Source organism: Eptesicus fuscus, chromosome 23 (assembly GCF_027574615.1).
Source record: "Eptesicus fuscus isolate TK198812 chromosome 23, DD_ASM_mEF_20220401, whole genome shotgun sequence".
Taxonomy (NCBI): domain Eukaryota; kingdom Metazoa; phylum Chordata; class Mammalia; order Chiroptera; family Vespertilionidae; genus Eptesicus; species Eptesicus fuscus.
Genome location: NC_072495.1, coordinates 5,966,366 through 5,982,222, shown reverse-complemented (window position 1 = coordinate 5,982,222; position 15,857 = coordinate 5,966,366). Strand labels below are relative to the sequence as shown.

Below are 15,857 nucleotides of genomic sequence, written 5' to 3'. Positions count from 1 at the left end.
ACCTCACACCGCAGCCGCCTCAAAGTGCTTGCTGCTAGCCACAGGGGCCGTGGCAAACTGGGAACTCCCTGTGGAACAGTATCAAATTCAGGGCCTGAACTAGTTCAGCAGCGGGACGTGTACACATCTAAGAAGTAGCTTTGCTGTCACATAGGGCAGCTGGTGTGCAGCCACTGTAGTTGCTAACAGCACAGCTGGAGGCTGAGCATCCCAGGTTGGCCCCCTGGCCAAGTCAGGGTGACTTGGGGAAATCTTCCTTAGGGGCAGCAATAGGGGAGTGGCAGGGCAGCGGCCCTATGGTTCTGGACATTTAAGGCACTGACCACAAAGAGAATGGGCAACTCGAGGCAATACAACCAGTTTTTTTCCCCAGAATAAAAGAAGAGCCCCCACAATTTGAATGATGGGTCAAGACTGGGAGACTTTGAATAGATTTGTGTTTATCCCCATCTATAATAATAAAAGCGTAATATGCTAATTAGACCGGACAGCCGAACAACCTTCTCGACATCCTTCCGGACGAAGCTGGGGCTGTGAGAGCTGAGGCAAGCCGCCTCGGCTGCGAGGGCCGAGCCCCTTGCACGAATTTCATGCATCGGGCCTCTAGTGTTAATATAAGGACAAATCTGTAAGAGCCGCCTTTCAAGCTATGATTCCCTCTCTAAGGCAAGTACAAAGCATCAAAGTCAAATAATTACCTTCTCTGGCCAGATCCCCAGGTGGAAGTAGAGCCTGGCTTGGAGGAGGAGGAGCTGCACCTGGTCCGGGTACATCGCCAGGTACAGGTCCAATGAGTCTCGCAGGAGCTGGTACGACTGGTCGATGCCTTCCCTATGGGAGAGAAACCTTTGTCTTATCCCGCGTGCTTCTAAGACCCTCTTTGCAAGGCCCAGATTTTAGAAATATTTGACAGAAATCCCGTACATTTTCTGATTCTGATACTTCCTCTCTATTCAGCAAATAGTTACAATGGTCTTAATAAAGACACACACACAAAAGAAATATAAATTTTACACCCCACTTTGGTGATGGGCACTAAGCTAAAAGTCGTGTTTCATTATGTAGTTACCTCAGCAGCATTGTATATAATTAAAATTGAATTCTGAAAAGTCAGAGCAGAGGACTTTTAGGGCAGAAGCTGTTCTGTGTGACACTATAATGGCAGATACGTGTCTTTAAACATTTACTAAAACCCAGAGAGGGTACAATACCAAGAGTGAACCTGAACGTATGACTGTAACTCTGGACTTTGAGTGATTAGGTGTCAATGCAGATTCATCAATCATAACCAATGTACCACTTTGGTGCTGGATGCTGACCTGGGGCAGCTGTGTATGCTGGGAGGCAGAGGTATCTGGGGAGTCACTGTACTTTCTACTCAGTTGTGCAGTGAACCTAAAACTGCTCTAAAAATAAAGCCTATTAAAAAAAAAAATTCTGCCACGGCAGAAAACTACTGCTACAGCGTAAGCTTCCTCCTTTCTCCCAGGACACATTTCCCTTCTGTGTGCCTTCTGATCTAAGTGACAGAAAGGTCCCTGTTACAAGATGACAAAGCACTTGGCATGGAACACCCTGCTCCTGAAAGAGAAGCTGGGCCAGTCTGAGGCATTCTTGTCGCTGAAGGGTGCTTTCGACATTTATAAAGAGAAGCTGCCCACGTCCACTGAGAGATTTCAAGTGAAAATCACTGAGCATGTCTTAAATCTGACAGCATGATGTCACGGGAACCAGTTTCTCTGTGGAGGTGACAGCTGTAGATATCCCAGCTGTGCCACCTCGTCCACTGCTCTGCTGTATCACAGGGAGGCTCATTAAAGAAAAGTCTCCAGCGGAAACCGGTTTGGCTCAGTGAATAGAGCGTCGGTCTGCGGACTGAAGGGTCCCAGGTTCGATTCCGGTCAAGGGCATGTACATTGGTTGCGGGCACATCCCCGGTGGGGGGTGTGCAGGAGGCAGCTGGTCGATGTTTCTCTCTCATCGATGTTTCTAGCTCTCTATCCCTTCTCCCTTCCTCTCTGTTAAAAATCAATAAAATATATTTTAAAATAAATAAATAAAAATAAAAAATAAAGAAAAGTCTCCATAAGGCACTCGGGCCCCGAGGTCATGGCCTCCGCAGAAGCACTGGAAAACCGAGAAAACCTTACCGCTTTCCCAGGCTTAAAAGGTTTCCCACCATTCGCTGCAGCACCTTCTTCACGTTGACCACCCCATACAGCGCTGCAGTCACATGCTGGCCGATCAAGTATTCACACTCTTTCACCGTCAGCTGCCTGCCTTTCCCAAAAGCATCGATGTAGATGTAGTCAAAGATGTCCAGGTTGGCCCTGTACAAAGAGCACATGGAGTCGCCACGTCTCACGTCAGAGCTGAGTAAGTCAATACTACAACCCCTAACAAGTAGCTCACATCAGACTGAATGTTAACACAGTAGCATTTCTACTTAAAACAACAAGGCCTTGTCCAAAGTTGAGAATCTGACCCTTTATTCGTGCTCTGTTGAGCTCAGGGCACTGATATTTAGGATGAAGGTACTTATGTATGCCATCAGGAATACCTGTCAGAGTTGGATGGCGCCTCCTACAGATCAGCAGTGCGAATGTCTGTGGACCCTGGGCCCTCGAGGCTACGCATCAAGTTGTGGCACCTGCCACCAAGAGCATTCTACCCTCAGCTCTGCTGACACTCAGGGAGTCACAGACCTGCTGAGCCCAACCAGGGCCTCAGGCTGGGCATGTGCTCCTGGACTCAAGCCCATTGCCCTCCATGAACCCTGCTCTTGCACGTGGTGGTGGCCACCCTGCAGAGCGCTCTACGAGGGCTCCCGAGACACTGAGGTGGGTCTTTGTCTCAGGGACAGCTGGGTGTGACCCGTGAGCAACTGTTTCAGATTTCTTCCCTATGGGAGGGAGGCCACATGAACAGCCCTCCTCTGGCAAGACATTTGTCAATGTCACAGAAACAAGGGGTGTTTTCCAACCCTTTTTATGAATCTAGGCCAGTGGTCGGCAAACTCATTAGTCAACAGAGCCAAATACCAACAGGACAACGATTGAAATTTCTTTTGAGAGCCACAATTTTTAAACTTAAACTTCTTCTAACTCCACTTCTTCAAAATAGACTCGCCCAGGCCGTGGTATTTTGTGCAAGAGCCACACGCAAGGGGCCAAAGAGCCGCATGTGGCTCGAGAGCCGCAGTTTGCCGACCACGGATCTAGGAGAACCGCATACACACACACACACAAACACAAGCAAATCAAATGCAGCAATGTATGTAAAAGAACCCATATGATTAAGTTAGATATACCGAGAATGATGAGTTGAACATTAAAATATCTATTTCAAGCATATGCAGACTAAAGAAAAACATACGATCTTATCAGTAGACACAAAAAGAAATTTTAGAAAAGAGATCTACTGCGTAGTTATTAATACAACTCTTAGTGAAATAGGAACTTACAAGGCAGCTTTGATAATCCTAAAGAAGACACTGTCCCCAACCATCATGCTTGAGGTGAGATTTTACAAGGATTCTATTTACAGCCAAACTCGGGCGAGGGGTTTGCTGTCCCTGACTGTTGCTATTCCACTTGGCTCCAGAAGCCTGGGCCAGCAGAATCAGATAAGCAAAAGAAACAAAAACAGGGCAAGGCTAGGAAGAAAAGAAACAAACGGTCACCATTCACAGACAACACGACTATCCACAGAGAAAAGCCAAGAGCTGACAAGTTATTAGCACTCATCATGTATTCAGCGAAGGCGCTGATTACCGGGCCTGTATCTAACTGTCATCCCTATCCCTGTTCAATGCCAACCCTAAACAACGCTATTTTAAAAATTTACCATTTACAATAGCAACCAAAATGTAAAGTGCTAGAACAAATCTAACAAGATGTCAAAGGGCTCGAAGAAAACCATTAAATCTTTTTAAGAACATTAAGGATGACTTATAGTACATATATGGGAGATATGTTCACAGACAGACTCAGAGTGGAACACTGGCAATACTTCTCGTATTAATGGATGGTTGCAATTCAAGTAAGCACAGGTGCCAATCAATATGGGGGTTTTATTAGAGCAAAAGACTAAGCAATTGGAAGAACTCGATGGAGGTCTCACCTACCAGTTATTAGGACTAATGAGAGGGCACAAGTACAGTGAGTAAGTACGGTCTTGGTGCAGGAAGGAAGGGAGGAAGGAGGATGCAGGGGAAGGGCCTGACGCCAGCTGCCGGTGGGACACCTGTGCACTCGCCTTGCCCACTCTTCCCTGCCTTTCCCTGCAGGCCCAGCCCAGCTCTAGGTGGGTCTCAATGTTTGTGTTTGGCCAGGAGACCTGGGATGCTAACAAATTATTTAACTGCTCATTTACACTGTTCGTTGTAGCCTAAGAAGGTAAAATTATACTGCTACCACAACTGTACTCAGTAATAAGTTATTGTGGTAAATAAAATGGTAACTGGTGTTTTAAATGCTTTATATTATGCAGAAATCATGGTGGATTATTATACAGGCATTTAAGAATATTTTAGAAGTATTTGGGGAAATTGGTTGGGTTATTCAGGGAATCCAAATGGGCTGAAAAAAATCTTCCTTCCCCATTAATAATGGAAAATGGGTGCCTGCTATCCAAAAAAGGAACCACCGAATACATATTTAGGAACAGACCATATTTGGGGAAAAAGGAACACAGTACATATTATTTAAGGAAAAGTACATAAACTATTAAAATCTGCATGAAAATAGTAAGTATTATTTGCTGGTGGTTATCTCTGGAGAGGAGAGGAAGAAGAAAAGGATAAGGAAGAATACCCAGGAAGCTCCAACTATACATATGTTTTCTCTCTTCAACTAGGAGGTAGAAGTACAGAGACCAGTTATACCTCTTTTCTATGTATGCGTCAGAAACTCTGCCATGTGAGCAAAGCACTGGGGCCCTCCAAGACGCTTCATGAGAAATTACGGTCCTGTTTTACAAAGGAAGAAACTGAGGCTCCGAGGAGGCCAAGGTTTGAACCCAGTCTGACTTCAAATCTCAGGCCCTTTCTATTATCCTGCTCATCACTTCACCAAAGGTTTCACAACTAGTCACTTGAAAGTGGGTTCAAAGAACAGGATATAATTAAATAACTTTGCTTCTTTTTCCTCTAAATGGCACATTTAATGAGAAGATATTCCACCTATTTGATGAACGATTTCTTGCAGAAAAGTCAGACAAAAGCTGAAAAGGAGCTTTATGCCAATAGAACACCAAGTTTAAGAGAGAACAATTCATTAACCTGGTCTCTACAATGCATTTCAGTCACCAACCTTGCCCAAGAGGTCTGAGATGAGGTAAGTACCCGAATATTTACTCTGCACATCAATGAAGGACTTGGCTAATCTGTTCCCTCTCCCCTCTCTTGTTCGGGGAGGGAAGGGAGGTTTCATGGGACACTGGAAAGTACGTTTCTTTAAGAAACCTTCAATCTGATCTGCTTTGGAACAAAGAGACTTTGAGAGCCACATAAGCCCTTGAACCCCTAGTCCTATTCTTTAAAGTTAAACTTCTTGAGACAATTGTGTATTCCCATGTAGCTGTCAGAACAAATAGAGAGAGAGCCAGAGCACCTTCTCCCAACCAATTACTGAGAAATACAGCCAAGAAACGCACCCGTCCCATCACCTCCTCGCCCTCTCTTAACCTGCTTCGTTACATTTCTCTCCGCACCGTGGGAATGATCCTCAGGACCGCCCCCGCGTCACAGATGCTCACCCTTCCGCGCCTTGGCACCACCTCAGTAGGAAGTGACTTGGGAAGTTGACAGGTTCCAGAGGGACCCCCAACTGCCGGGCAATGGTCATGTAGAGCAGAGACATGCTGATTGGGATCCCTGTTCTGCGGATCAGAACCTAGAGGAGAAAGAAAGCTTTAGCGCACTAGAAAGCAACCACACGTTCTCATCCCTTCGATGCACATCTCTGTACCAGGCAGGAGGCCAGGTGTTGAGACCTAAGTGGATGAATAGGTTATTTATTGCAATCAGAGGTCGCAGTCCATGGACCAAATCTGGCCCACCACCTGTTTCTGCATGGACTGTGTAAGAACACTTTTAATAGATTTAATGTTAAAAAAAAGTCAGAAAAATACTATTTCATGACACACAAAAATCCTGACATGGGAATTTCCACGCGTTTATATAAAGTTTTATTGGAACGCAGCGGTCACTTGTTTCATGCTGCCGGTGCCCCTTTCCAGCTGCGATGGAGAACTGAGCAGGTAGGACACGAGCTCGTGGCCCGAAGAGCCAAAGCAGTTCACTGCTGGCCCTTTACAGAAAAAGCCCCCAGACCTGTGACTTAAGCCCTCTTCTTCCAGAAGGAACTCAAGGCCACTTCGAGGAAAGACTGCAAGACGTGAAAAAAGAAGATACAAGTAGCACAGAGAGCAACAGAGGAGATATGAAGAGGGAGCCAAGTAGGAAGCAAATAAAAAAGAAACATCCGTGACGTAGCTGGCCACAGACTTCCTCCCACCCCGCCAGGCCAGGACAAGAGGAAAGGCCGGGGTAGTTCCCCAGTTTGGGGTTCACAAGATACACATGGAGGCACAGAAAGACCTGCTCTAGTCAGGAGCTCATCTCAAAGGCTTCCCGACAAGGCTACCTATGGATGAAACAACAATGTACAGTGGTTTCCTTACAGTAAAGGCAAAGTGAGTTTATAGGCACTGAGTGAGGAAAAAGATGTAGCCCTTGCCCTCAAAAACTGTACGAATGATCAGAGATGGGCGGAATTATTTTTATAGACCCACACTTACCTGGTGCATATATAAGTTGAGGGCGTTATAGTAGTCCATGCGGTTCCCCTTGAACTTCAGCTGGTCATACAGGACATAGTTCATGGCGTCCAGTACCTGGCTCTGGAGCTCTATCTCCATTACCATGGAGGACTCACCTGAAACACAGTCTACCCTGAGGACACAAGCACAACCTGCAACATGCAGACACTGGCCAGGTGTTACCAATCCAGGGAGAAGGGACTAGGTCCGTGGTCGGCAAACTGCAGCTCACGAGCCACATGCGGCTCTTTGGCCCCTTGAGTGTGGCTCTTCCACAAAATACCACGGCCTGGGCGAGTCTATTTTGAAGAAGTGGTGTTAGAATAAGTTTAAGTTTAAAAAATTTGGCTCTCAAAAGAAATTTCAGTCGTTGTACTGTTGATATTTGGCTCTGTTGCCTAATGAGTTTGCCGACCACTGGGCTAGGTATTTAAATCCTTTACGTTACCCAGGTAAACAGGTTGTTGTGTCAGTGCTTTTTTGGGACACAAGGGGGAGCACACTGCAGCATGTCCAAGGAACCAATTACCCTAGGTGTCCCCGTGCACACAGAGGGGATCCAAAGCAATGCCACACCTGCCTTGAAGGCCAAACTGGGGTGGCGGCTGTTGATGCCCCGCAGGGTCTTGCGCACGAGCTCCACGATGCTGCCAATCTGGGCCTGGATGTCTCGGAGGCTGATTTCGGAGAGAGGATTGCAGTACTGGTCGATAAACACAGCACCTGAACAGGAACAATAATTAGTGAATACATTTCTATTTTTACCTTTTCTTCTTAGTTTGTCATTTGCCCCAGATGCCTGAGGCCACAGCTCCTGACAACACCCCACCAGACAAGCAGCGTCTTATCTTGGAAGTCAGGCTGGCTGCTAAGACACCGAGAAGGCCAAGAAACATTCTCACAACAAAGGAGCTCACACGTCACTATGTTGTTGTGTTTGTAAATACACCAAACCTTTCAGAGGTCGTGAACTCAAAAACCTGAGTGATACTTGGCATATTTCCATGTTCTATCATGAGAAATAAATGCTATAAAGGAGATCTTTCAAACGACTTCTCTCTTCTTCTAATTCCCTTTAAAACCCAACAACTCTGAATACAATGTTGTAAGACAGTTCTTTAACTTACAACTTAGTTGTAAGTTCTCAGCAATAGATATGCCATTTCAACAAACTGTCACTCCCCAAGGTGAGCCAGTAAATGGACTTTGGAGATAGTCGTACTTTCAAAGCAGGCGACCAGCTACCCTCAAGGACCCTGTGGCGAAGCAGCTGCACAGAGCACACTGCACACCGTCCATGCCAGTCCCCTCTGCACTGCCCTCGGTCATTTCTTAACCAGAGCCCTACGGACTCTCGTGATCATCTGACTGTAGGACCAAATCCTGGAGCCTACTTCCACTCACTCAACTACTTAAAACCTCCAATGGCTACCCAATGCCTACAGCACTGATGTGGACGGGTTACTTGAAAATGGTAATAATACTTTACAACTGAAAGATGAAAAAGTACTCAGTTCCATCAGTAAGCCATGGGAAAAAGATTGTCAAAGCATCCTTGACTGTGGAATAAATAAGATAGGATGACTGGCAATTCCAGTATGCTCATCAGCAGAGGGCAGGGTGGCGAGGATATTTCAATGAACTGCAACAGACTTTTCATTTCATTTTGGATGATAGAAGACATTCATACAAGCCAGCATCTACCCAGGCATTGTGGAGGAGACAGTGATGGCAGCATACAGACAAGGAACACAAGAAAACCAGTGTCTACTTGGAGAAACGACTTGTGCACACACAAGACAGAAATGATGCAACAGAATTTGGTAGCCAACGCTCCTGCGTTAGTTCCGAGGTAAAATTTGTGCTGCAGGAGCCAGGGAAACTCGAAGTGGAACCTGAACCGAATGTTCAGAGGGTGAGTAGGATTTAAGAGGAACTGGAAGGAAAAGGGATACCATGAATGTGAAGCCAGGGGTACCTGTAGGGTGAAGTGAGGGCAATGGCCTAGCTGGAGCAGATGGGACACTCTGGAGAGCCTGGGGCGGGGAAGGACTGGATTATGGAGCCACTGAAAAGCAGGCAGAGGTCGGACAGGCAGCAGGACATCAGCTGCCGCACTGCTGGCTCGCATGCCGTAGGAAAAAAGCTGGACTGATTGGTAAGGTGGTTGGCTTGAGGGCAGAAGGGGGTGATGCTCATGAAAGCAAGTGATACTTAGAAAGCTGCTCTGGGAGAGATGGTGTGACGGAGAGAAACACTGATAGGAGCAAGTGAACTGGGTGAAACTCTGGGAATAGGGAATGGATGTGTTTCATAACCACAGCTTCTGCGAGTGTTTGCCTAATGTGTAGGAATTGAACATCGTTTGGAAAATAGTCACATGCTGTTCTTGTCCAAGTTGGTAGGAGCAGGAAGTTACTGCCTTTATCGCTCCTGTCCACTCGACTTCTCTCCCCTCATTTCTCAGGAGGGCCAGGCACACTCACTGATGCGCAAGAACATTTCGTCCTCATTACACTCTAACCAGAGGGGGGCAAGGGATTTGCTCCAGTCACATGGAGACAAAAGTGGACCACTGACTTCTGATTTGGAAGTGAGGCTTCAAAGCTTAGAAAAAGAGGGACTTATTTCATTATCTGAAATATCAGCCTCTCAGGCTTTGAACCGAAGGTGCATCTTGAGAGAAGACTGTCTCCTCAGCTGACAGCTCAAGGTTTTAACAAAATTTCAGCTCTACACTGAATGGTTCTGCCCTCCTACATGACCAGACCACACACTCCAACTCCGAAGCCCATGCGGCTGAGCTGACTTCCACTGCGGGCTCATCCGTTTCCTCCGCTGCTCCAAGCACAGCGTGGCTGCCCACGGAGGCAGCGCTGCTCAAGTCTCACCTTCGAGATACGATTCATAGTCATCCGATTGCTGAAGAAAAGCCTTGAGATTATTTAAAATTTTCTGTTGTCGTAGGTAGTAAAGGATTTTTTTTGCGTAGTACTTCCAGGTCAAAGCTTTCCTGGAAAAAAACAAACAAATAAGAATTAAGATATTACAACATTGAGTGATTAGTTTTTTAACTTCACACTAGTCATACCATGTAAAGAGTCTACTTAACAAGACAGCTATAACTGGTTCGTGGCCATAGTACTTATTATCATGGAAGTAGACAACACAATTCAGGACTTCATTGCGCATTTGTAATGTACAATTCAGGATGTGCATTTGTAATGTAACACTAAATTAGTCAGGGCTGAAATTCAAGAAAGTTATCTGTTTGGTTTCAGAGTTACTAAAAGGAAATTAAAGAGAAACCTGAAAAGTGAGGGGAGTGGGGTGGGTCTCAGGAGGGGGGCGGGTCTGGAATCCTTGGCTGGGCCCTCTAAACCTAGCAGAGGGAGCTCAGGCCTTGGGCTGCTGCTTCCCTCCTATGCTGAACACCAAGGTGATCTCACCCAGTCTCATGGTTTCAAGTATTATCCACATGGACAGTCCCCAGTTTATTTTCCAAACAGATTTCTTCCCTGCACTCCAGACCTATATATCCAACTGCTACTCCACGTCCCCACTTGGGGATCTGGTGACCCCCTTAAAGTTCTTCCACTCCTAGAGTCATCCCCATCCTATATAATAAAAGCCTAATATGCTAAGTGCCTGGTCGTCTGTTCAACCAATCAAAGCGTAATCCTCCTATATAATAAAAGGCTAATATGCAAATTGTCCCCTTGGGAGTTCGACCACTCTCTATGATGTGTGCTGACCACCAGGGGGCGGTGCAGATTATGGCGGGCGACCAGCGGTGGGGAACCTGATTGGCCCTGATCACCAGCCAGGCCTAGGGACCCTACGTGTGCACGAATTTCATGCACCAGGCCTCTAGTATGCTAATGATATGCTAAGGCCACTCAACCGCTCATTATGACATGCACTGACCACCAGGGGGCAGATGCTCTGACTGGTAGGTTAGCTTGCTGCAGGGGTCCGGCAGATCGGGACTGAGCAAGACAGGCTGGACAAGCCCTGGAGCCCTCCTGGGGTCCCTCCCCGACTGGCCAACCTCCCGTGTCCTTCCCTGGCCCCAACTTTGCCCCAGTGGGGTCCCTTGGCCTGGCCTGCGCCCTCTCACAATCCAGGCTGAGGGACCCGCCCCCTCCGAGTGCATGAATTTCGTGCACCAGGCTTCTAGTCTCAGAGAAAGGCAACTCCATCACTCCAGTTAGGCCTCAAACCCTGAATCATCCTTGACTCCTGGCTTTCTCTCATTAGCCACATTCAACCCATCCACCAATGCTGTAGTTCTATCAGGAATGTGAACACTTCCCACTAACTCACCTAAGCCACTGTTGCCTTTTGTCTGTGTCATAGTGGCATCCTCCCTACTGAGCGTTCTGCTTCAAATCTTGGCCCTCACAGTCTAAGCTCAATACAGTAGCCAGGGCACTCCAGGGAACATATCAAATCACAGCACAAAAGCTCTCTGTCCCAAATTCTCCAGCGTTTCCCACCTTGCTCAAAGTAACAGTCCAACTGAACTGTGAAGGTCATTTGAAAAAAATCTGCATATCAGCAGACCTGACCTGCAAATTTCAAACCCAAGTTGTACAAGGGTCAAATGTACTCATTTGCTTTACTTCGCCTCGCTCTCTCTCACACACTCTCCAATATTCTCATCATCTTGATGATTACTGAAAAACTGCTAAATATTTTGCTTATGTTTCCCCCCATTCTCTACTGTTTAAACAGCGGCATCATATCCACATTGTCAAGGCTTATGACCACTACATACAATACTGACTACCCTACTGTCATTTGGATTTAATTCTACAAGTACATACATATTTTTTAAAGTAAGTGCATATTTAATGCTCACCACTAGTCCTTGTCAAGGCCTCTTTTTTCAAGTTCATTTTCTAGCATGTTTCTCAGGAAGGGCTCAAAAGCCCCCAAGTCCTTGCAATTTGGTAAGTCTGTCTGCAGCTTTATACTTGAAAGTCAGTTTGGCTGGATATAAAAATCCTTGGCTGACATTTTTGACCCCTGAGTATCTTAAGTATGTTACTCTCTTTTCTTCTGGCACTGAACATAATATTCTGATTTTCTTTTCCTTAGAAGTGACTTCGCTTTGTTGTTGGTGGCGTTTTGTTTGTTTGTTTGCTTGGATGACCAAAGGACTTTTCCATCTTTAATATCCAGTAGTTTTACTAAAATATGTCTCAATGTTGGTCATTCTAGGTCCATTTTCTCAGGTACTGTGTACCCTTTTAATACGTTGTTTCAAATCTTTATTGCAGGATATACTCCTTTTAAAAACCACACAGAACATCATAAATGCAAACTGTTTTCAAATAGCCACACAGTGGTGCTTTAGCATTTACAGAAACTACCCTTGCTCCTTCTTATGTTTTCCATATTCAAACAACAAGCATTTGGCAGGAATAAATACAAATAGGGTCCTTCATAAAAACTGGCATTCCAAAGTACTTAATAAATGTGACACTATCCCTTGTTACCTAAAAACAACACTGTTTTTTATTATTTTTTAAATCCTCACTTGAGAATATACATACATATATATTTTTTAATTGATTTTAGAAATAGAGGAAGGGAGAGAAACACCAATGTGAGAAACATCGATTGGTTGCCTCCCATATTTGCCCTGACCAGGGATTGAACCCACAACCTAAGTATGTGTCCTGACAAGGAATCAAACCTGCAACCTTTGGTGTATAGGATGATGCTCCAACTAACTGAGCCACCCAGCCAGGGCTGAAAACAGTTCTGTTTTAAGATCAAAATCTATGTCAGGTCAAGGGGTAACAAATCTGTTATTTATTTCTAAAAAGACTGTAATAATGTATGTTTTTACTGTTTGTGCATATTCAGTCTTTTCCCAAATCTGATAAGTAAAAAAAAAAAAAAGCAATATTTCACTACTCTCTGACATTCTGTGAAGAGTGAATTTAAAGGTCTTTGTACATAATCGCTAGCCACCTGGATTTGCTCTTCTGTAAATGTCATCCTCCTATCCATTTTTCAATTTCTTCTTGGAAATTTTAAGAATTATATTGACTTTACGGTTTCTTTGGTCATACAGAAGTTTATTTTTTTTTTAATTGCAAAACCATCCATCCATATTCTTTTACTGCTTCTGCATTATCAATCTTGGTTAAGGAGGTCTCCCTGGATTATACATAAAATTTCCCATTTCCTTGAAGGTTTTTCACTGTGATAAAATTTAAGTCGTTTGATTTTGGAATTTTGCTTTTATATATGATGCAAGTTTTACTTCCAGATGGATAATCAGTTATGCCTAAAAGCATTCATTAAATAGTCCAACTTTTCCCCTCTGAGTTTAAATGTATCATCTTTTATGCTGGGACATGTTTCTGAATTATCCTTTGCCACAGACATGACTATTGATTTTTACTTAAACATTGTATTATTTTCATTACAGGCAGCTTTATAATATGCTCTAATATCTAGTGATGCAAGTTTCCCATTGTGATTATTTAAAAAATTGGGTTGTTTTTTTTTGCTCTTCTTATGAATTTATTCTTTTTTGACAATATTATCCAATTAAAACACACAAAAAAAAACTCCCAAAACTTTCCTTGGTTCCTAATTAAAATGGCAATAGTTTTATGTATTAATTTTGGAAGAACTGACTTTTTTTATGATAGTAAGTCTTCCCATTCAAGAGCATGCTCTTATTTTGTGTTTTTTTTTAATAACTTTCTATAGTCTAACCTAGGCAATCCCGTCGAAGGAATCTTTCACTGAGAAGTAAAAATCACCAAAACATCACCCTCCACAGTAACATAAAAATGGAGAAGAAAGTGGTTACCCATCAATAGGGGCGTGGTTAAATAAATGATGGTATACACTACCAAACAGTAGGCAGCCATTTAAAAAAAGTGAATTAGATTTTTTACCAGTTGATTAGGATCCATTTCAGTAAGTAATATTGAATGAGAAAAAAGATACAGAAAAATACCTATTTTATGATCATAATTTTTTTTAAAATAATGACCCCCCGTTTCCCATATATATCGGTGCATATTAGCATGGAAGAATACAACCTATTGTGTCATCATGAATTACAGGGTGGGGACAAATGGGGTCGGGAGGGAGAGAAAACCAGCATAAATAAGAAAAAAACAAAGTCTGCACTAAAGATCATATCAAAACTAAATAAACTCAGTATATATGATCTTACATGTATGTGTGTAAAAGTATATGCATATAAATGTAAAAAGGACAAGTCAGCTTTTATTTTTAAGGCTGCACAAAACTGGCTATCAGATCATACTTCAATTCATTTATAGAAAAACCAAAATAGAAATGGAAAAATGACCTCTGGATCTGAACTCATCCAAGGCCTAGAATAGTGACACATCTTACCTCTCCCCTACAGTTGTTCCACTAATAGATATTTATCTCTCCTACACCACCTTAAAAACAGCAAGGACAACATCTTCATGCCTTGTTTGTGAGGTATTGCACAATGATTTCTCTTAAGGAAGATGCTAAACTGACCTTCTTATCTCCCATCACCAGTAAAGTTTCCAGAACTCATAGGTAAGTTAGGCTGGAAGCCAAGTCACCTTTCAGGCAAGCTGGTAATTAACCCTCACAGTGGAAAATATGAATCATAAAAATTTTTAGGCAACAACCAAGAGATAATAGAATCTTCTTGATCAGGAGAGAGAAAGGAAGGGCCCAACCAAATATCCATAATGTCTAAGACCAAAGTAAGAATATTTCTTACCCAAACGACATGACAGATACGAGTGCCCAGAGCACAGTGTCTGACCCGTGGTCAGACTAAACACGTATCAATTCTCTTTTCTTTCCAAAGTGGTTTTTTTGCATGTTTTTTAAAAATATCAATTGTCTTGGTGTACTTACCTTACACAGGATTTTTCAAAAACGTTAACTGTAGCAACATAGAAGATATTTGGAAATACATGTCCATGGTTCAGCCACATACAAACTATAGCAATTAATTCTGGGGTTATTATGAGAACAAACAAACAGACAAACAAAAACATCCCTGCTATCACCATGGCTTACCTTCCTTCCATATTTAGGATACACACCAGTTCATCCTCAAAAAAGATCTCTGGCCCCTCGAGATTCTCAATGTCACTAAAACCGTTACAAGGGACCTATGAAGAGACACACACAAACAGGCCTCAGTAACGGGTAATGATGTCCTTGTCACGCTCAGACACAAGTCTGAGTTGCAAAGAAAGATGGTCATTTTTATCTAAGTGGTAACACTATCCCATACTATCCTGTACCACCTACCATGGGTGGAAAATAAGATACAAAGTAACAATACTTTGTTCAGATCTTGTTGTTAGTTGCAAAATAATTACGTTTTCATATAATTTCATGAAATTTCTGAAGCTGATAACTCGAGAATTCTAATGTGAAGAAAAAGAGCTCTGTAACAAGAACTAGAAATACAAAATTGAATTCTTAATCACTATCTCATGCATTCTGTGTTGCATTCAACTAGGAGGGAAGGGCCAGAGAGAGAAGTCCAGTGCTTTGGGCTACTCAACCCACTGGGCATGCTTTCTCCTCTGCAAATTGAGGCAACGGTCCCAATGAGCTTTAAGAATCCCTCAGTTTAAAATTCTATTACTTCTCCCACTTTTCTTTTTGAAGGTAGCCAGGAAGCTTCATGTCAACCTGTGTGCATGCGGAGAACACAGGAATACAAGGGTCCTGAGCCACAATCATCGCCCACCCACAGACCAGACCAATCTTAAGTATACCCCTGCTATGTTCAAAGTCCTTGACATAATTCTAACTAAGCAGCAGTACAGGGGAAGAGGGAGCTAAGGAAAAAACACAACAGTTCATCATCGTTAGACAAAGGCACAGGCTGTCAAAAATGCACACAAAATCAGCTAGACTAGCAGCAGAGGTTGCAAGTTAGTTGCCCATGACCAAGTGCATGAAATACATGTGTGTGCAAACACTTTTAAACACACACCTAAAATCTGTGATTCTAAATGTTTTTAGCCAGG

The 15,857-nt window shown here is 43.7% G+C and overlaps 1 protein-coding gene across 2 annotated transcripts in view; it reads right to left on the bottom strand.

Annotated features, from left to right (window-relative positions):
* The window catches only part of FBXO21 (F-box protein 21), a 35,006-nt gene that overhangs the window by 16,735 nt on the left and 2,414 nt on the right, over positions 1-15,857 (bottom strand). For both annotated transcript variants that reach the window (XM_008142753.3, XM_008142754.3), the window contains exons 3-9: positions 14,890-14,984; positions 9,714-9,835; positions 7,399-7,545; positions 6,802-6,938; positions 5,758-5,894; positions 2,151-2,330; positions 699-831 (exon numbers count right to left, since the gene is read on the bottom strand). In XM_008142753.3, coding sequence (XP_008140975.2) covers positions 699-831; positions 2,151-2,330; positions 5,758-5,894; positions 6,802-6,938; positions 7,399-7,545; positions 9,714-9,835; positions 14,890-14,984 — 951 coding nt within the window. The remainder of the gene's footprint in view (positions 1-698; positions 832-2,150; positions 2,331-5,757; positions 5,895-6,801; positions 6,939-7,398; positions 7,546-9,713; positions 9,836-14,889; positions 14,985-15,857) is intronic.